Genomic DNA, 23,891 nt, shown 5'->3' on the forward strand with positions numbered 1-23,891 from the left:
ATTGAGTGGTACTTTATTCTAAAATGTAGTAGCTTTAAGCTACCAATAAGGACACTTTAGGTACAAGTACACTTTTGTAAATACTGACACCCACTTTTTTCATTTCATTTTCTTTTTGCTTAGTCCCTTTATTAATCAAGGGTCTCCACAGTGTAATGAACTGCAAACTTATCCAGCACGTTTTACGCAGCGGATGCCCTTCCAGCTGCAACCCAACATTGCGAAATACTTACACACACTAACATACACTACAGCCAATTTAGCCTATTCAATTCACCTTATACCACGTCTTGACTGTAGGGGAAACCGGAGCACCGGTAGAATGCCAATAAAGGGAGAACATGCAAACTCCACACAGAAATGCCAACTGACCTGAAACAGCGATCTTCTTGCTGTGAGGCGATTGTGTTACCCACTGCACCACCGTGCTGCCAATAACCAGTTTTGTACATTTATTTCTAGGATATTTCTTTCTTCATCATGATTAAATGATCCATCATAATGTAATATGATTTATTGCAATAATGCAATGTGTAAACAATGATTTTTTAAAACATGTCATCCCTGGAATAAACAGTATAATATTTATTGCTACAGTATATATATATATATATATAAACCATCTGGATTTTTTTTTCATTTATTCAATCATTTCCTTCGACATTCCTTTATTTATCAGGGTTTGCCACAGCGAAATATATCACCAACTATTCCAACTTATGTTTTATGCAGCGGATGCCCTTCCAGACACAACCCAGTACAACCCAGTGCTAACCCAATACACACTCGCATTCACACACTCATACACTACAGCAAATCAAGTTCATCCAATTCACCTATAGCACATGTTTTTGAAAGCCATGCCAAAATGATGAGAACATGCAAACTCCACACGGAAATACCAACTGGCCCAGCCGGGGCTCTAACCAGTGACCTTCTTGTTGTGAGGCGATCGTGCTACCCACTGCGCCACCACGTCGCCCAACCTATAGACTGTAATAGATAATAAAGCTATAGACTTTACTGCTGTATATTTTTACATCTCATTGATTGAACTGATGCGAATAACAAACAAAAATAAAAAGTTCTCAGAATTTTATTTTACGTTTTTGCCACATAAATATTAGAATCTGAACCAAATTCAGATTCAGTTTAGGCAACTTTATTTAACAGTTTCTTCTTCACAGTATTAGTATATATAATGTGTGCCTTCATGAGTACTGAACTGATATAGATACAGTTAAAGTCAGAATTATTAGCCCCTCTTGATTTTTTTTTCTTTTTTAAATATTTTCCAAATTGTGTTAAAATTTTCAAAATATGTCTGATAATATTTTTCCTTCTGGAGAATGTCATATTTGTTTATTTTGGCAGGAATAAAAGCAGTTTTAATTTTTTTAAAATCTATTTTAAGGTTAACATTTTTTGCCCCTTTAAGCTTTTTTTTTTTTTTTTTTTTGTGATAGTCCATAGAACAAACTATCGTTATACAATAACTTGCCTGATTACCATAATCTTCTCTCCATTGAATAGAAAGTGGGGAAAAAAAAACACAGGCTAATTATTCGGACTTCAATTGTATATATATAAGAAGTTAAATGCCAACAAGTCTTTAGATGCCTACAATTTTGTTCTGTGTGGTCATGTGCAAGAAATAGGAGTGACAGTATTTACAAAAGTGTACATGTACCTAAAGTGTCCTTATTGGTAGCTTAAAGCTACTACATTTTAGAATAAAGTAACACTCAATGACAGCTTTTATATCTTTATTTCTCCTTTTCTTCTTTTACTTACTTTAGTACAAAGAAGAAAAAAAGTTAATACAGTAGGGATACAACAGGGTCTTGGCCCCTAAACAGTGCATTAGTTTCCACCCACCTTTTTTTTTTTTTTTTTTTTTCTGGAGCAATTTGATTCCATTCATTTTTCACATGAGATTTTTAATAAAAACGTTTTTACTATTTTGATAAATATATTAGGCCAACCAACTAAGCATAATCCCAACATTTGAAGCCAGACTGTGTTTTATTATGCCTGTCTTTATAATGTTTGTATAATCTTTATAATTAAAAGTTCATTTCCCAGTGGAATAAAATGAATAGAGTTTTAACTTTGAGAACTGTTAAGTTTTGCTTCTCCTAAAGACAAGCCAAAGACAAGGAAATAAGACGGAACTGTTCAAGGCCTGGGTAATCATCAACAAGCAAAACAATTGCATTCTGACAGCGAACTGCATCTGTAAGGCAGGGTATGTGAAATTACTTTTTTACATTTCATTCTAAGCATATAGTGTCCGCAGTTTAATTCACCATATTTAACTGTTTTTGCTGAAATCATTACTGCAATCAAAAACAAGTAATGTGTATGATTCAGCATAGCGTGAACTTACCTGATATAACATGAGAACTGAGTCAAGCATTTTTAATTAGGTCCACACTCCATTCAGCTCTTATGATGGCTGTTAGCCAATGACGTCTGTGGTTGGCATTAAAAGCAGTTAGGTGTACGGTAAAATTTAAGTGTCTATTTTTGGACTTTCTATTTTGGCATCCTACGGCACAACACAACATGTTTGCTGTTTGTCTTTTGCAATCGGTATGCGCAGTTGAACCCATGTGACATCATGTGTGATGTAGGTTGGTAATTCCCTCACAGGTCAATCCCTTTACCATTAAACTGGCTTAGGAAAGTAAACAATGTTTGACAGCAACAGCGTTTCTCTGAGCAAGTTTAAGTCAGCTTCTGTGTCAACTCATTCACTTCTACTAAATATTAAAAATGTCACGTGTTTCTCTTTGATATTAGTATAGATTTTGTACACATTTCATACAGAAAGTATTGTCTTAAAGATGATCCCTTTAACCACTGTAAACATCCTTGAATGCAGATAATGAGTTGGAATATTATACTATATTTCTTAATGGTGAAAATTGCCACCATCTCTTAAAAGTCTTATATTTCAAATTATTTGTAATTGAAATTGTCAATACTCAGCGTAAAATCACGATTTCGGAAAATTACTAAAGTCTCCAGTTTTAGTCATTTCTATATATTTTTTGCAATTGTACTCTTTAGTACACAATATAAAACAATGTTCTGTGCATAAAATGTACAGAAAGACATTTACAATACTTTCATTATTATAACGTTGTGACAATGTAATTACAATATTGTTACATAGTAATTATAATGTAATGACAATGTATTTACATTCAAAAATAAAAGTTTGTAATTTTATATGTACTGTGTATATTTACGCATAACTACACAAATACTATACATGAAATAAACAGAAACATTTGTTTTTAAAGATTATCTTGGTTTATATAATGTAATTACAATGGTATGACATAGTAATTAGGTTTGTAAATACATGTGTATTGTGTATATTTACATATTCAACTATAAATAACCAAATAATGTAGAAAAGAAACATTTGCATTTAAAAATATTATCTTGTAGGTAATTACAATGTAGTAAGTATCAGTATATATAGCGTGTGCCTTCATGAGCACTGCATATATGTATATATATACAAATATTACATGCATGTGTGCTGTATATATTTGGGTGTATAACTATAAATGTACACTGTACATGAAATATACTAACATGCTTGTAAAAAGACATAGTAATTACAGCCAAGATAAAAGTTGTATAATGGTATATAACTATGACACACAAATACTGTACATAAAATATACAAAAAGACATTTACAAAACTATCATAGATGTAATTACAATATTATAACAATGCAATTACAATATCACTACATCCAAAATAAAAGTTTGTAATTGCTTATGTTCTGTGTATATTGACATATAAAAATGTAATATATAAAACAAAAATAAAAAATGTACATATAAAAATACCATAACATTGTAATTACAATGTAAAGACATATTAATTACATCTAAGATAAAAGTTTGTAATTACATATTACATACATGTGTATTGTGCATATATATAACTATAAATACACACTGTACATGAAATATACAAACACGTTTGTAAATCATGGATGTAATTAAAATGTAATCACAATGTAGCAACATAGTAATTACATCCAAGATAAAAGTTTGTAATCACATGTCTACTGTGTATATGTATATAACTAGCACAAATACTGTACATGAAATATACAAAAAGACACTCACAAAACTGTCAAAGATGTCATCACAAAAATTAAAACAATGTAATTACAATGTCATTACATAGTAATTATAATGTAAAGACAATGTAATCACATAAAAACTGTGCGAGGCAGTGGCGCAGTAGGTAGTGCTGTTGCCTCACAGCAAGAAGGTCGCTGGGTCGCTGGTTCGATCCTCGGCTCAGTTGCTTAGCTCCGGGTGCTCTGGTTTCTCCCACAGTCCAAAGACATGCGGTACAGGTAAATTGGGTAGGCTTAATTGTCCATAGTGTATGAGTGTGTGTGTGAATGAGTGTTTGTGGATGTTTCCCAGAGATGGGTTGCGGCTGGAAGGGCATCTGCTGCGTAAAATTGTGCTGGATAAGTTGGCAGTTCATTCCGCTGTGGCGACCCCAGATTAATAAAGGGACTAAGCCGATAAGAAAATTAATGAATGAATGAATTAGTTAATTAATGTGTACTGTGTATACTTATGTATATAACTAAAATTTACAAATACTGTACATGAATTAAACAAAAACACGTTTACATATATAAATATTATATTGAATTTAATTACAATGTATTGATATAGTAATTAAGTTTGTAAATACATGTGTATTGTGTATATTTACGTATACAACTATAAATAGCCAAGTACTGTACATGTAATATACAAAGAAAGATTTACATTTATAAATATTATTTTTGGTGTAACTACAATGCAAATACAATGTTATGACACTGTAACTGCACACAAGGTAAAAGTTTGTAATTAGATATTAAATCTCATATGTAATTACAATGTAATAACAGTGTAATTACATTGTCGTTACATCCAAAATAAAAGTTTGTAATTACATATATACTGTGTATAGTTACATATAAATGCACAAATACTGTACTTGAAACATAAAAAGAAACATGTTTATAAATATCATCATGGATGTAATTACAATGTAATAGCAAAGTAATGACATAGTAATTAAGTTTACATTGAGCGTCACAATAGGAACTTGATTTAGATCAGACAGCATTAAACAGAAAAAAAAAGATCTCAAAAAAAGTCTGAAAAAGTAATGGTTGAGTTAACAATGACAGAATCTCTTTTTTTTTAAATGTACTATCCTTTTAAGTTGGTTATTACACATAAATGCATTGTATTTTTAAAAATGTATTTACAATACACTAAAGATACGAGAGCTGTCACATTTTTTTTTTTAAAGGAACACTTTTGTTCTTTTTAGGTACTAATATGTACCCTTGATGTATTAATATAGACCCTTTAGGTACAAATGTATGTCTTTTGAAAAGGTACCACTGCAGTGGCAGCTCTTGAGTGCAGTTAAAGGTACTTGTTATAGTGTGGATATTTATTTTATTTTCTTTTGTGATTTTACAGTTGCACTTGCAGTATTGTGTGATGTCATGAGCACGTTACAGTACACCAACTCTTCTGGCATATACAGGAGGAAATCTTTTTTAATAGTTAGCTTACAACAGCTTAGCTTCATGTAGTGACACACTATAACATTTCCAGGAGTTAATTTTGCCCAGTGTTAAGGCAAAATGCATCTATATTTAGTCTGTCAACCAAATACCAGGCAGATATTTTTACAGGGGATCTCGGAGAAGCCTTACAGCCGCTGAGATTTACAGAATATTTTCCACACTGAGGCCTGGGTGTATATAAATATCAGGTTTCTAGTCAGTTGACACACAGTGTGAGACAGTAATGTGTTGCACTTGTTTGCATGGCTCTTCTGCTCTGGCTATAGTTGTGGAAAATCGCTTCCTCTGAACAGGTGCAGCATGGTAACATTTAAAGGCTTATTCCTGCCATTCTGCCATCTGGATGTTTTGTTGCGAATGTTGACCACTTTGTTTATACTGACTCACTTTATAACCTCTGAGGTCAAGTTGTGACATAATTTCTCTGGTGTTGACCATGCACACGATGCCTCATCTAGCCTAACACTAAATGCTGATAGCAATTTCAAATTGTACTTTGTAGCATTTTATTTCAACATAGGTTCAGTCTGAAAATGTAGCCCTATATACATTTCTGGAGGTCACAAATTATGTAACCAGAAGTATGTATGGCTGCAATTTGTCTTTAACATGAATGCTACGGGATAGTATGACGATGGCCGCTTACCTCCGTGTGGACGGCTTTCCTTTCTGACCATTTTGAAAACACTGTTGGTTGGGTTTAGAGAAGGAAGAGGTGAGTCAGTCGATCGGACAGTCAGTCAGTCAGTTAGTCATTGACAGTGGCCTCTAGTGGATTTACACTAGAACAGCAGGCATGAATGGCACTCGCAAAAGAAATTGAGATCTCAAAAAGCATACACAGCGATCTCTGGGGGATTTGTGAAAACAAAGCAGCAAAAAAAATATATATATATAGCTCTTGGGTTGTATTTGGCGCTCTCGAGAAATGTATATAGGGCTACATTTTCAGAATGAGCCTGGGCTATTTTATTTCATTAGTAATCATAGCTTACACCTCCTTGCTTATGAGCCATTGAGCTTTTCAGTGTCCTATAATATTTTAATTAATATGTTTTTTCTGTAAGCAGGTAAACAAGATGATTTTCACAAAAATTTGATTTTTTTTTTTTGAAGCAAAAACTCTAGGCTACAAGATCCAGTTCTCAAAAGTCTTAACAAAATATTCTTTGTTTTTTATGGAGTGACTTCAGAATTGTAGTTTTCACTAACTACGCATACATATTTCTTACTCATAAACTCAATATTGTACATAAATGTTTCCAACGTATAATTGTAGCCCAGTTTGTGCTGTTAACGGTGGTATTAGACTTGAGCCACTTATATGTTTATAAGTGTCACAATCTCCAGCTTCCTAGCAGTTGCAGATTGCTGGAGAACTAAACATCTGTCATGGAACTAGACTTCAAATAATATTTTGCACTCCACACACACACACATACCAGTTCCAGTTGTCTCCCTGATTACACACACAACTAGAAACAAATCATAAGCCGCTTTTCCACTATCGTGCCGAATCATTCTAGGAACACTTCAGTACAGTTCCGGTTGTTTCTCCACTGAGCCTGGAACGGCGTGGCATGATTACAAACCGTTCTCAGCCTGGAATTCTTGACACGGTTAGACAACCGTGCTGAACTGTGCCAACAGATTTTGTGTTGACGTCGTGGCTCTGTTGCCAAGCTACCACAGCTGGCTCTGCGGAAGTGCGCTAGTCATCAGACATCCACAAGTGAACTAGCCTACACTATATTTATTATAAAAAAATTATCCAGGTCTAAACCGTACAGTTTAAAAAGGGTTTTATACCCATAGCGCAGTCTCTAGCAGAGAAATGAATAAGTCATTACATTCTTACGAAGATATTTTATTAAAGTTATTGTTTTATTGACATGAATACAATTAACCATGTATGATATAATTACTAATCCGTCATCTAAAATCTTAAAATAATAAAATAGCCTATTGTTTTAATCATAGCTAAAGTTTGATTAATTTGATTGAAATCCTAGGCAATGAGATCTTTAATTCACCTGACTGAATGCGAGTTTGCATGCAGCGCTGCATTTGGTGGCACAAAAACTCGCGCTGATCAGGGAGAGAACTTTACCAATGACTATTTGCACTGCTGAAAGACTTTTTTTCCCCTGCTGCACATCGAATAAACGGATAAAGACACGCTAACATCATCGGTGTCCACAACAACATCATAATATCCATGGAACACAAACTTGCAGACTCTTTTAACAACGAGGAAATAATTGCACTTTTTAATTCAAAGCCCAGACGGCTTGTTAATTTAATACTGACGAGACAACCTAATGGAAGGTTATGTTGTAATGTCGACCATCCATAAGTCTACGGTAGAAAGTCAACTCTTTCTATAATTTTTATGAACTTTGAAAGCTTTACGTAGTGGCACTGTCTGTTCCTATATATGCACCAATAAACAAGTCAAATAAATGAATATATTAAATACATATGGATTCTTAAATGTCGGTATTGCTTTTACTAAAAAATAACAATACGTTTTGATAAATGTTTTATAAAAATAAAATGAGCAATTTTCATCATTTCAACTATAGGCCATGAAATAATTATGTCATACATAAGTTTGACATTTATGTTTCTGTGTTTTTTCTTTTTTTTATCTTTAATAGGCTATATACTAGGTAGCTATGCAAATATTTTCTAAAACGTCAAGCAAGAATTTGCCTACAGCTTGTTAGTTAATGATGAAAACAAAAAAATAATTAAAATAACAAAAGTAAAACTATAAAAATACAAAGATAAAAGAGCAGCATTTTGTTAAATATAATAGTCCTTTATATGCTTTATATCCTGCTAGCCTATATGTGTTGTTTTATATTCGTTTTTTATTTCACTTGCTGCATTTGTTATTTAATGTATTTGAATACTGAAACAAATAACCGCCATCACTCAAAGGGTTGTTTTACCATCAAAAAGTAGTATATTTTATATCATTATCAACTTTTAATATAAAACTGCTGCATAATTTAATTGATTGTCAAAAATTTAATAAATGAAGTGCGATATTTTTTAATTAATGAAAGTGCACGCTCACATTTGACAAGGCCTGTCCAAAAATAAATTTCAGCCACTTTAATACAAATGCACTATTTTTGTTACATAATGATTGTTTATTTTTCTGTTATGTAAAGAGATTTTATATATATTATATTATATTATATTATATTATATTTTATTATATTATATTTCCCCTCCAATCATTTTCAATCCACACATTACATTTTGGTCATTTTCCCTCTAAATAAAATTTAGCCAGAGCCGCACAACATACCTCTAAATAAATAAGGGTGCTGTAACATGTACCTGTATTTAGCACTCCTATATGATAGAGTGGCATGACAGTGCTTAGTCACACAGTTGCTTTTGTTTTTATTTAAATTCAATTAAACAAAGGGAGCCGTTTACAATTCGTTGATGAGGCAACTACAGATGCGTTTTGTGTAATGTTTCAAAAAGCTTTGTTGCAGCATGACATTGGAGAATGAAACCATATCAGTGCTGTCTGGCACGGTTTGGCATGGAATGGAATGGTTCAACATAAAGAACGATTCAGCACGATAGTGGAAAAGTGGCTATAGACTGATTACATGCACTATATATTCACCTCTCACAAACACACACATGGCTGAGTCTTGTTCACTGTTTATCTGTAACACCACAAAGTTTTTCTTTGTCTAAGTCTTTCCATGCTTGATCCTTGCCTTGTTTTCTTGTGTATATCACTTGCCACCTGTTTTGACCTTTTCGGCTGTGACTTTGACTACGCATCTGGATTACCCCATGATACTGTTTGTACCCATTTGACTGTTGCCATCCTCTGTTAAAAAAGACTGCACATGGAGCTGTTGTCACCCTACTTCCTGGTTACAATAAGCATCTGGAAAAAAAAAAAAACATAAATGGCAGTGCACATCAGAACTTCTCCAGTTCCCCAAAACACCCTCAGACCCCAGACGGTTAAACAAATTATATCACATTATTAAACTGTATAAATTCAGTGATTTCAAATATGGTCATTGAAGGGATAATTTACTCAAAAATGACAATTATGTCATAATTTACACACCCTTTTCTTGTTCCAAATGTTTATGAGTGTTTTTATTCTGATGAACACAAAAGAAAGAAACCTGTGAACAATAGCCACATTTCCACTTTCAGGCCAGTGTGAACCAGGGCTTTTATCAGGCCGGGCCGGGCCAATAGCCCAGGGGGTTGAGTAGTAAGGCCAAAATCATGTCGGTTTCTACTGTTGGGCTAGTAGCTTGCAGCGTGTCACACAAACCCCGCCCCTAACGTCTCCCGAATCAAACATCACACAACCTGCCCACTTCAGCAGGACTCAGGCAGATAAAGCACACCATCGCATCATAACGAAACCATTAAAATAAAGACAACCGAAACAAACAAATGGCACGGTACTGTACAGCATTACATTATATGTCTATACGCACAGGCTTGTGTATTTCCCTTCATTATATTTCTCCACTCACTGATGCTGTTGGCATCTAACGGCGGGACCCAGTACAGTGAGCGCACAATCCATAATATAAAGCCACAGAAATTCTCCAGTAATAACTCGGTATGAAATGTATTTTATAACATCCTCGATAGACGTTGTCAAACATTTGGCCCAAATGCTCCGGGAAGACCTAAAACATAGACATTTTTCCATATATATGACACTTAATAGGTAATTCCCCTTTATTTAGGAAAATAATTTAAGGATTTTGCATATTATTCGCTTATCTTAAGTAAAGTGTTGAGTTTCAGCACATGAGAGCAAGTAATAACATATAGCCTATATTTTGTTGCGCTTGGCAGCTATTCACAAATAAAGCTCTACATTTAAAATTCATTTTGAGGTAAATTTTACCTGGTCATATAAAAACATAAACATTTGTTTGAGGATATAAAACACATTTTGTATTTGCAGTTTTCCCAGATGCATTTTTAAGAGGCGCTGCGGAGGACTGGATGACAGAAAAAAAGGTTGCCTAGTTTCTGCTTTCACTTACCCAAAATGCTCTGCAATCTTCTTGCTGTGAGAAGACATCGCTACCCACCCAACCACCAAAAAATGTTTCAGTAAATGTTAAAAGTACTGTTAATAGTGGTTACAATATATGAAAGCCATTTTGTTGCAGTACTATTTTAGTTAAAGAATTAAATTAATTTTCAGTTTTGGTTTGTCATACATTATTTTTTGGCCATTGATAGTCTCTTAATGTTGATGATTTTTTATTTATTTTTTTACTGTTTTTCATTTTACTTAATATTTTATTCATAATTAGGAAAATATTTAAGACACATGCTATAATATATTTGCTAGTTTAGGCTGTTCTTTGTTTTTTGGCTTAATGCTCAACCTCAAAAGATGCTGAATGATTTATTAACACAATAAGTTATGTAATCTGTAATAAGGCAGAGTGAGACTATTTGTAATGTTATGCAAGACAAAAAAATTACTTATTTATTCAAACTATAAATAAATCAGTTTAAAACTATGCGGAAGAGGCTGACATAATAAATGATAAATAACTCTGGATCTGCAAGACAAAAATCTACCTAAACAAGCCAAAAGTAAACTTTACAATCATTTTGAAATGAATGATTATTATTATTAATGTAAATTAGGCTGGGACACTGGATAATATACATAATTTAAAACACACAGTTAAACAACTGGAAATAATTAAGAGACCACTTGACAATTCTCAGTTTTCTGCAGATACTATTGAAAGTTGTGTGACATTTACATTTTACTCTAAACTACTGATAATTCCTTTCCAAATGTACAATTTAAATGTCATTTACAGCATAAAATGACATGTTAAGATAAATAAATAAATATAAGTAAAAAAAATCAACATATTAACACTAATGCACAAAAAAAATTTATTCATTGGATTTTGCTTAATATTTTAAGGTAAGTGGTTGCAATCAATTTATATGGTCTGAAAAGAAAAGTTTTTAATTCATTTTTTTAACAAAAGTTAATTTGTTTAAATTCAGCCCATCTAAATTGTTTGCAAACACTTACTTTAACCCTCTATGGCATTTTTGTTTTAGGAGGAAAAAAATATTTCCCTCTAATTTTTGGGTGCTTGGGGCTCACTTATAATAAATCAATCATAAAATGAGATTCCCCATAGTCCCCCCACCGGATTTAAGTTTGTTGATTCAGAGATAAAAGATATTAGGGTACTAAAACACCAAGGTTTTCTGTATATAGACCCTTTCACATTTCTGGGTTACTCAGTAGCGGAAGTCGTCATAATTGTAAAAACTTAAGAGCGCAATGAATGGGAGAGTACAACAAATAATATTTTTTAAAAATTTATTTGCCCAACTAATAAACTAAAAAGTCAACGATAATGTTATAAAGAAGTTCAGAAAAAGGCAAAAAATTGTGTTAGTCTGGTGACGGCAGCCAGAGGTGAGAATAACGTCAAATTTACTTTCCTGTCCCATTAGAAACGCCTCAGAATTTTTTTTTTTTTTTTTTTTTTGTAATTTAAAGCAAATATGATATAATACATACATAAATGTTCATATGTTTGAAAAAAAAAATTTAAATATTAAACACTTTCAAGGATTTTAGATGCTGATGACCATTTAATGCATCATAAAAGGTTTGTGAAAAGGGTCCATTATGTGAAATGAGGAACAAACAAGCCATAAATACATTAGAAAAAGTTTTAATTTAACAAAAAGAGTAACAAGTAATGCTTCATTAAAAACTACCCATAAATGAGTATTGTGTGTCCCTGTGGGATATCAATTGAATGTACTTATCTACCAATGTTTATTATTCACATGACACATATGTTTAATATAAAGTTACTTAATGTAAAATCTATTTTGCATTCTGCTAACAGTGTGCTCAAGCAGACTATGGAAATGACACTTTTGCCCCCCGAAGAAAGGTCAAATCCACACCCACCTCAAATTTCATTGCTCACCAACTTATTATTCGACTTTTTTTTAATATATATTTTACTTTTCAAATTTAAAAGAGGGCAAAAAACACCATGCTGTAGAGGGTGAAAAAGTGAACTAATTGTCATTTTCAAATAAATTAACAAATAAATAAAAATTAAACAAATTATATTTTTGTTTGAAATTTGGAAGAAACTTTCCCAGACCTTTGTAGAATAAAACAGATTTTACCAATAATTATTTACCAATGTAAACATTAAATAACTACAGTGACACTGATCATTTTAAAGTGCTCGCTTATCATTAATAAAACATTATTAAGTTAAGTGTTTTGAGGGATATTTAAGGCCCAATCCTGATTCTTTTATACCCCTACCCCTTCCTCTTGGCCCTTAAAACAGATTGTAAAGGGGAAGGACTTCATTACCCCTAAGAATTGGGGCAGCACTACAACACCTGCACACGTCATCGCGATCTCTTGCTTTATATGAGATCAGACGATGGTGACTACTGTAGTTATTCCAGTTTAGTTATTTTTTGGATTTTTTCTTCAGGAAATCACTGAAGGCATATATTATGTTATCATAACGATATAATGTGGCAATAAGATCATAACTGTAATGTGTGTTTACACAGTGGCCATATTCATCTATGTAAACACACTAAAAACAGCATTAACATTATACCTGATACTGTAAAAAGCTCATTCCCAGCCACAAAACTTTTCTGACAAGACTTTCCTGCTATACAGGAGTTATGATTATAGATTATAGACAGCGATTTTTTTGTGGCTTTTATTTTAGTGTTTTTTTTAAATATTCGTAATAATGACAAAAATACTAATTTGGGTATCTCCTGACTTCTGGGTGAAGCTATACAGCCGTTTTGGCAGGTCTATTCTCAGAAATTTTCTTAGCCCTAGGTTTCTGGTGTGGTCCTGAAAAATCTTTGTTTGAAGGGCTATCTACCTCTTCCTCTTAGCCCGATGCCTTCAAGCTAAAGAAAATTGGGACACTCCTACTCCTTCAGGGGAACGCGCAAAAGAAGGGGTAGGGGTAAAAGCTAAGGGGTAGAATTGGGATTTGTATTTAGTGTATTTAGTGACCAACATAGCTTTTACAATTGGTGTAGGTCAATGGGCCTAATTCTATTTTACTTTAAACAAGGTCTATCTATGGTCTAGATCTGCCGGTTTTAGGTTGTTGAAGGATTTTTTTCTCAAATAGACAGATAGGCTCAATTATGTATTCACAATGGTATGACATAAAGGAGTGGTCAAATTTATATTTATATGATCTATTATTTGTTAATTATATTTATTTAATATAATATATAAGTTATTCATATTATTTTTCTACAAACAGGTGAGAGAAAACTATTTCTCACGACAAAAGGGTTGACATCTTGTTTTGATGTCTTTTAGGGGGGTTGAACCAGAACCTGGTTATTATCTATTCAGGATGATTTTTTAAAACAAGACTCCCAAATTTTATTTATTAACATTAGGGCCAAACAATATATCGTTAAAGCATCAATATTGCAATATGTGTATCTGCAACACGGCAGGATTAGATTTATTAAAGACTAAAACATAAAGTTATTTTTTTTTTATTGATGCGATTATTATGATATTTTACATTTGATCGTTCAATTTCTGTACCTGAATACTGTTAGACTCCCCAGAAAACCTAAAGCACTTTTTATTCATTTATTTTTGCTTGTAGTTTATTATAGTCAATGCAGATGCACTGCATAGAAAAAGACTTGATCATCCCATGTGATATAAATGAATAAAATCTTTTCAAATAAAGCTATTGAAATCATCTCATCTGGTGAAATTATATTCATATGGCAATATATATTGTGAAAAAACAAATATTGCAGCCCTAATTTACATATTATTTGTGTAAAAAGGTTTTCGCCAAAGGAAGAAACCAATAAAGATGGGTGCATCTGAGTTTTTATTAAGGGGGAAACTGCTACAAATACACTGTGTAAGTATCTTATTAAACCTCAGTCAGTATTACAGCTTCAAAAATGCACACCATCATTAACATCAGCATTATTACTGTTATCTCATTATTATTCAAAGTTGTGAATGCTTACATCACACTTAGGAAACACACAAACGCAGGTCCTACAGTGGCGCCCTCTGTCTGCAGCTTTCAGGACAGTTTTTTTCCTGCTGCAGAGTGGATTTGTGAATCCAAAAGTCCATAACGAGTCCAGTGAGATTCTCACTCAAGCGTCCAATGCTTATGGTCTCAAAGGATTCCACTGAGTCTTTTCTCCTTTACACGGAGAGCAGTCCATCACGCATGATGTTCTGGTGGATGGCCATCAACCAACACAGCAAATGCAGGAGTATGTTCTGTATGTTTAATCTGTGACGGTATGCATTTATGTTACAATACAAAAAGAGTGAAAAATATACACTTTAAGGTCATTCTCAAAGGTATCAGAACTGGAGAGCTGTGTTGTACAATATCAAAAGTTTCACTTAAAAAAAAAAGAGAGAGAGAGAGAGAAACATACTATGCTACAGCTGTGCACATGAATTTTGTTGAGCAATATATTTAGACACTTAAAAAAAACATCAAGTAAAAACACTGGGATAAACCAGGAAACTCTTGTCTTTTTTCTACCGTCTAGTCCTCAATTTCATGTTATTTTTTCAGAGCAAGCCCATTAAATACTGACACCATGTAAATCCCCAAGGGAAGCCAATGAAAAACACTTTGCCACCAAAATACAGTCAACACATGTTAAGTAAGCAGTTCTCGTTGGGCAGCTACTGACAAATTCTCACTGCTTTGTGTTCAGTAAGGTTTATTTTTGCAAATGACCAATTACTGAAATTACTAATATCTGAACTCGACCTACCATTTGTTTTTTCTTTTCACACAACAATGACATGACAAATTCACCCGCCTCTTGTGGCAGTTACACTAAATAACTGGAACAAAATTCCTACTCAATCATCAAAAGACATTTGAGTTAAAGTGCAATGATTTAACATGCTTCTTAGCAGAAAAGGTGATCACACCTTAATCCAAATTTCAACATACGCCACAGAAAAAGTGGCAGTGTTGCCATTTTATGTACAATCTAACAAAAAGAAAAGATAAATGATCACTTATACTATAAATGTATAAGCCTCTTTATGGGCCTCTTAATAAATAGCAACAAGGACATTCCAACATTACCCAGAAGGCCGTAGACAATTATAAACGGCCTATGTTCAGTACAAATGCACATCAAAAGACATGTAACACTGTGTCCTAATGAGATGCGATCTTATTTGTCTCTCCGTTGAGCTTAAGTCTGTGTGAAATAAAAATTTATAATGTTTATTTTGCTAGCACACATTGTTACACTTAAGATGAAAAAACAATCTGTGCAAGTTAGAAAAGAAAAGTTTGTTTTGGTATACTTCAATCAAAATCTGACCGTTTGCTTCTGTGTTTTGAAGTGGCGGTCCTTTTTTGTTGATGTCAGTTTGACAAGCTCAATCTCTCAAGAAAACATAACTATTTTTAGTATAGTGAGAAAAGTGGCTACTTCATACAAGTTCATATATTTCAATCTTGTAAACATAACAAACCCCACCCTTAAACCTACCTCTAAAGCTGTGTTCACACTGGCACATGCAAATAAATTGCAGTAGTTGCGCATAAATAGACACATGAACATTGAGTTTACATCAAATTTGCTTCATTTGCGTATCAAATTCACTCCACAATAGATGTGGATTCACATCATAGCTAGGGCTTTTGTTTGCCTGGTGACTCTGGATTCGTTGCTAAATGGCTAACATTGATTTTACTGAGAATACCTGTGTTTATGTGCATTAGAAAGGCTAAAAAACAGCACAGATTTGATCTGAGTGGTGTCTGAGTGCACTATATTTAGAGGTGCGCCCAGTTTGATCAACCGTTGTCTGGTGTTGGCAAAAGGATTTCCCCTCGGGACACCAACAACAGGCGCTATGTCATAATCACACCCCTACAAGAGCAAGCTCACGATTGGTTAATGCGGCCTGAATGTCTGCTGAAGTTTAGTTTAGACCGATTTGCACAATACGCACGCAAAACGATCAACTTGCGCCATTTCATTCGTGCCAATCATGTCAGCCATTCCACCTTGAGCCGCAGAATGTCTATTCATGTCTTCGCAGTGAAATAATATGTAAATCACTGGCACGTCATCAATAAATCATCCGCGTTTCGTGTGAACGCAGCATTAACCCATGTTTAGTCATACAAAAATGTACGGTTTTAAAAAAGAGGTGTGGCACCCAAACCCGCCCCTAAACCCAATCGTCATTGGACGATAAGCAAATTGTACTAAATTGTATGAATGACATCCTACAAATTAATTCGGATTGCCCACTAAATTAAAAAGTTACAAACTGGTGTAAGATTGTGTTGGCAAAACGTACTAAAACGTATGAATTAGATCATACAAATTAAAGCTAAGTTATGGATGGCTGTGTAGATGCAAATTAAATTGTATGAATTATACGAATTAGCCACCTTTCTGACAATATGTATAATAGCTGCATTTCCTTTTGAGATTGGTCGAAATACAATCACAATGTTCCAAGCTATGTTATTCCCAGATAACAACCACTAAATCTAAAAAAAACTGGTTCATCCGGTTACTACAAATAATCTTGGCTGTCGGTATATTCAAGCACACATCTGTCATGCCAATGTTCTTGACTGAATAATAAGAAGGTTAGTGTAAGCTGAATTCAGCCGTTTTATCTCACTGCAAGTTTTATGTTTAATTAAACATGCAGTATAACATTACGGAATACTCTAATTAATGTTTTGTCTAATGTTTTGGGGGTAAGTAGCCATGTAATGAACAGGATAATAAACATCCAGCTGGTGTTTAGCAAAATAAAGACCTTCAGACTTATAAAACAGCTGCAGAGCTGGTTGAGCTTTAATCTGTGTGAAGAACCAGCAAGATGTACGTTATTCCATAAATATTTTTTAGCACCATGAAAATGGCCAGTATCTGACTATGCGCCAAAATCCAATAGAATCCAGTCTGTTAATATTTGCACAGATGACATACATTTCATCATGCCTTTAGGACACAGTGTTAGTCTTAAAGAAATCAGTACAAAATCATCTATGGCTTTTAAGAAAACCATACAGGAATGATCACTCTAAGTGATTACACATTACACTTTCTAAATGATTAGAAACTGACAGCAAGATATTTATGGATTTACACAAGTTCATAAATGTTCCTTTCTTTCAAGTCATTTTGAGTCACTTTCATGCTGCAGACCAACGCAGAACTCAAACCCATTTCATTCCGGGCCACTACATTTCAGATTGGACAATGATTGTGACACGCTTTACCTTGCTAAAATAAGAATAATTCACACAATGGAGAAAATCACAATGGCTCTATTGCGACAGATTGAACAAACACTCAATTTCAACACAGAAATGACTCACAAAAAAACAAAACAAACAAACATCTTTTTTCTAAAATAAAAAAAGTTGGTAACCTCAAAAACAAATGCTCCCAACCAGCCCTAATGGTCTTTCATTCTTTAGCCATGTTTAGCTCCAAAGATATCAAAACCACTATATCTGACAGAGATATCAAAGCTATACAAACAGTGATTTGATGCATCAGCATCAAACAAATCTGCCAAACCAAGCACAGTAACTCTTAGAGCTCGTCCTTCACTTTAAAAAAAAGCTGGGTTGTTTCAACCCCAATTTCAAAATACGGACAACACCCCATATTGAAGTTAAATTAAATTAGATTTCAATAATATATTTTAAACCTAATCTCTTTTCAAAGTTTGGGTTGAGACAACAAAGCATTGTTTTAGTGTGTTGTAGGCTGGTAACACTATACGCAAGTACGTAAATGCAAACAAAACATCTATGAAAGCACAATTTTACACATTATTTTGTTTTGAAGTGTCAATGCTAGCTAATACAAGCTAATGTGCATTTGTAACAACTCAAAAAGAGGGGATTCGGGGGCTTTTCTTTGTCCAATCAGCTGCTGAAGTAATAGTGGAGCAACAGTTTGATGAGAATCTTGATGCGTTATTATAGCAGTGTTTCCCAACCCTGTTCCTGAAGGCACACCAACAGTACACATTTTCAATCTATTCAAGCACACCTGAATCAACTAATCAGAACATTAGAAGAGACTCCAAAACCTGAACTGAATGGGTCAGATAAGGGAGACATGCAAAACATGTACTGTTGGTGTGCTTTCAGGAACAGGGTTGGGAAACACTGATCTATAGTACCCTCTAAACAATCCTGGGTTGTTGTAAAGTAACATTGGATCACATATGGACAAACCCAACATTGGGTTTTATGTTGTTAATTGCTTGTGTCATTTTTTCAGTTAAATTTAAATGAAACTTTTAAACCCAATGGTTGGGTTTGTCAATATAGCCCATACTACATGCTGTTTTGGCGCATTTTACACATTTATGTACTTCCGCAGAGTATATTTCAGTCTCAACAGTGAGCTTCTGGTATACTTTACAGCTTGTGGCAGAGAAGAACGCTATAGGAACACAATTTTTTAGGTACAGCATGTAGGAACTTTAGATTCCTATACCGAAAACTTAATCCTATCAAACCAATACTCATCTAAACATCAGCACTCCTTAACACTGTACACAGGCTTGAACTCAACACTTACAAAGTAGAGAAACCCTTTAATAGCAGTAGTAAAAGGCAACAAACCTAATTTGCACTCTGACTTTGAACACGTTGTGGCCAAAGTTTACAAAAGCACACTCTTCCACATCCTGGAACTTTCTTAATACTTTCTCTTAATCATTTGGTGCCTTCATATTATGTTGGAATGTTCAGATTAGTAAATGCGTGGGCAACTAGTTGGTATTGCTCACAATAATCTAATTGTGAATACAGTATTCATTTACATCCTAATTTTGAATTACATTAATACAATTTGGCTTGCTAGCCCTTTCCAATCAACCAATCATTGACCATTTAGTGGTCATTATATGAAACAATACTATGTTTCACAATATTCTCTGTGGCAGCACAGAAATGATAAAATCCATGCTTATTTTACAGATAAAATAAATATCTTCTCTTTAATTCCAGAGGACCAAAGACCGTTCCCTAACATTTCCTTTTTATTCCATTGAATTATCTGTGTATCATAATTCCAAATAGCATTAAAGTTCATAAAGTTCACTCAAAAATGAAAATAACCTCATTGTTTACTCTCCCTCATGTGGTTTAAATGAGTTCATTTCTTCGTATGAACACAAAAGAAAAGATATTTTGAAGAATGCTGGTTGCTGGAAACCATAAGCCCTTTTCAAACATTCCCACTTTTCTGGGTAAATTACCATAAATTTTCCGAAAAGAGATCATGTATGAACAGGCCCTTTTAGAAAATACCAGAAATGCATTCCAGCAATATTCTGGAAAAATAAGTTGTAACATTAAAAGTAATTTGCTGGAATGCTGCTCTGTGTGAACGTAGAATAAAATATGGCAGAAATAGTGTGTTTACATTTAAAATCACACTGACGTGAGAGGTCTCCTCCAGCCAACACTTAGGCGCATACACATTCGTGCCGTTTATGAAAATAAACACTTTTGCATTTGAATGCATTTCCAGACACATTTAGCTGCTAGTTGTTAGTCAGATAACTTGGGATGCACCGATATGGATTTTTTTGGCCGATATCGATAACCGATAACTCCTAAGATTTGGCAAACACAATGCATAATGTAAAGACAGAATGTGGCGAACAGTTAAGAACCCCTATGCTGGATTCAGTGACTGGCACATGTCTCCCCTGCTGCTGTGAAGACTCTGACGACTCACTAGTCACTATGTGTGTGCGTGGTGATAGCCATTATAATCCTTATAAATATGCTGATCAAACTGAATACAATCTCACATCAATAACACATGGCAAGCAAGTGCTAGACAGGCAGTTCTGTACAATTAACTAACTTGTCGGTTTAAAGATATCGGCCTAATTTTAATATCGGATCGATAACAATAACATTGAAAATAGCATTTGTCGGTCGATAACGATATGGCCGCCGATATATCATGCATCCCTACAGATCATGTTTTTATGTTCATTATTAATGCCAACTGTGGAAAAGAAATATCTATAAAATGCTTGCGAGTTTACATGAAAGCCCTGTGTTTAGCTGCGTGGCTCTCGTGCATGTGAAGGAGGGCTCCAATGAGTATATTTCGACATGCGAAAGTGTTCCTCCATATGTTTACATCAAAGTTGTTCACAAAACTTATCCATCAACAGAATTTGTAAGGTTGTCAAATGAGTAAATGTTTAGCTGTGGTTCTCGCTTCTGTCGTTAGATGACTCTGGGACAAAAGCAGCGACATGAATGCTAAAGCTTTAGATAAAAGTGAACTATAAACAAAAGCCTGACCCCAATTATGTTTAAATATACAAGCGCAGCCTTTTAGAGGCCGTTTCTGGTTAATTGTGTCAGAATTTACTGGTATTTTGTAATGGATGTGTGAATGGTCTTTTCTGGAGAAATCCCAGAATGTTCTTGTCTGTGTTAACAGCGCTTTTTAAATTTATTGGTAAAGTCGCTCCGGAAATTTTCATATATTTATAGGTATCACTATGTATAAGGGGCTATCGACTTCCAAGTCCAGAAAGCAGCATTTTTCAAAATATATCAAGATATAAAATTATATCTTCTGAATAGAAGAAAGCATGGCACTCGTGTACGTGAATGAGGGCTCTGGTGAGCACATATAAATATGCGAAAGTGTTCCTCCATATGTTTACATCGAAGTTGTTCACAGTATTTATTCATCCACAGAATTTATAATGTAGTCAAATGTGAAAATATTTAGCTGTGGTTGCAATTCTGCCTTTGGACATCTCGCGACAAAAGCAGCTACATGAATGCTAAAGCTTTAAACAAAAGTGAAACCATCAACAAAAGCCTGAACTCTATTATATTTACAAATACAAGCGCAGCTGTTTAGAGGCCATTTATAGTTAATAATATCAGAATTTACCAGTTTTTTGGGTTGGATGCGTGAACAGTCTTTTCTGAAAAAATGTGTGAACCATGCTTTTTTTAATTTACCGTTAAAGTCGTTACAGAAATTTTCTGGATATTTTTTCTGGATATCATCACTTTATGAAAGGGGTTATCTTCCAAGTCAATTGAGTCCAGCAAGCAGTATTTTTTAAAATATTTTTACCTTTTGAACAGAAGAAAGATACTCAGAGGTTTTGAACAAGTCAAGGTTGAATAAATGACAGAATTTTCTTTTTTGGCTGAACTATACTTTAAAACAAGAAGTCTCACCAGACTTGTCAGCACTAGTGAGCGATACTGATGAACACTACAAATGGACACATTAAAAGAAGATTAAATGTTTCAGCACACCACTAGAAGCTTGCTGTCATATATTATTAGTGCACCATTTAAAACTGATGTGTTTTTTTTCTTCCAAAAATATAAATTTGAATCGTATCTTATGCTCCTTAGAAAATATTACTGTAGCAAGTTAAATGCAGAGTCCCATCAGTCAATATTCTGTAATTGAGCTATAAAAGAACAATGACACTAGAATTCAGCTGTGTAGAAAACGGTGACGAGTGCAAGTATTCACATCAACTCTTGCTTTTAAAAAAAAGGTCAGATGATATTCAGCATTCCATAAAGGATGAAAAATGAGTGATAACCAAGCTTATTCTCTCTTTTCTGTACTGGTATTGCCTAAAGATGAGAGTTCACTTTTCGCAACAAAGTTCAGGTTTTTTTAACGCTTTTGATAACATGACACTGTCGAGCGTGGATCTCTCTGTACCATATCTCCAGGGTCTGTGGCACAGAAAACAACAGCAAGAACCAGCAATGGTGACACTGATCTAATTCCTCGTCTGACCTTTTTGCATACATCATTGTATTGTTGGCTGATGTTCAGATGGTTCCCTTCAAATACAGGAAGCGACAAGCCTTCTCAAATCTTCACGACTGGCAAACAAGCTAGAGAGCTACAGTAATTTATGATCTGGCTGGGGTGTAGCTTGGAAATGTAGAGCAGAGAAGAGGTAGAGTGAGAGGAGTGAAACAGAGGAACGATCGATAGTTTTTAGCCTAAAATGAGACGGGTGAGAAGATCTTTGACATGGTGGAACAGGATATGATGCGAGTCTCTCAGTTCTCGGACAGTGAGAGGGTCAGTGCTGCCTGCAGTGCTGCCTCCTCATCAATACTGTAGTCCTGCACAGACACACAGAGAAATGGGGGTGTTTAATGGAGTTTAAAATTCAGTTAGTTTTTACACAAGTGTAATCCGTTTCCACTGACTGGTACAGTACGGTACAGTACAGGTCACCTTTATCAGGCTTGCGTTTCCACTACCAAGGGTACCTTTTTGGTGTGCGGGGTGTATAACAGAAAGTATCTCGCTAGAATAAATGTCTATAGTAAAGCTGTACAGGTTGTTCACATATCATATGAGAAGCACTTCTCAAAACAAAGATGCTTTACACAAATAAATATTTGTGTATAAATGTTTATTACTAACTTTTCTATGAACATAATTTGATTATAACTGCCAATCAATGACAATCCAAAATACTGTAAGGTCTGCAGTTGTATAAAATAAATATATGCAACATATATGAACACAAAAAGACCCTAACAGTCACAAAGTATGTCCCCAACTACAGAAATACTACACACCGCATACATTTAGTCCTTATTTAGGTTCAAAAATAAAACGCAAAATAGCCGACAGTAGGTGCAAACCGCTCAGCTGTATCTTTAATCTTCACCAGCACATGTAACCTCTGTTAGAGAGTAATGCTGTTGTTCCGAGGTCATAATAGCTAAAAGACCATAATAAACATGGCAATTTGTTCGTGATTCAGGTTGCTGAAACAATTTGCTCAATTTGTTTTGTCGGGCTTCACCTTTGTTCGCGCTTCACTCTCGCATTTGTCCTTTTCTGAGAAGATCAGATGACAAAGACACTTCAATAATCAAGTACATGTTATTACCATCAGCTCAAGAAGTTCATTATATCAAATATAGACGTGATCGCAAGTTCCCTGAGGAAAGCAAAAGCCGCTCGCACTTTTAGATGAACAGGATACGGCAGATTTAGTTATTTTTGGCGTTGTGTCTGTACATCAAGACAACAACCAGATTTGTTTGAGCTCGGGTCATCCATAGCTCGTTATTATATGCATATAGT

At 34.2% G+C, this 23,891-nt stretch overlaps 1 protein-coding gene across 4 annotated transcripts in view; it reads right to left on the reverse strand.

Moving 5' to 3' along the window:
* Positions 1–14,577: 14,577 nt before the first annotated feature.
* The window catches only part of rnf166 (ring finger protein 166), a 76,588-nt gene continuing 67,274 nt past the window's right edge, over positions 14,578–23,891 (reverse strand). The window contains exons 6-7 of one of the 4 annotated variants that reach the window (XR_012382704.1): positions 21,089–22,912; positions 14,578–18,748 (exon numbers count right to left, since the gene is read on the reverse strand). Coding sequence is in view for 1 of the 4 variants with exons in the window: in XM_009303490.5 (XP_009301765.1) it covers positions 22,847–22,912 (66 nt within the window). In the remaining 3 variants the exon portion in view is untranslated. Of the gene's footprint in view, positions 22,913–23,891 lie in introns of all 4 variants that reach the window. The other 3 variants (XR_012382706.1, XR_012382705.1, XM_009303490.5) reach the window with 3 other exon arrangements.

Source organism: Danio rerio, chromosome 7, assembly GCF_049306965.1.
Source record: "Danio rerio strain Tuebingen ecotype United States chromosome 7, GRCz12tu, whole genome shotgun sequence".
Taxonomy (NCBI): domain Eukaryota; kingdom Metazoa; phylum Chordata; class Actinopteri; order Cypriniformes; family Danionidae; genus Danio; species Danio rerio.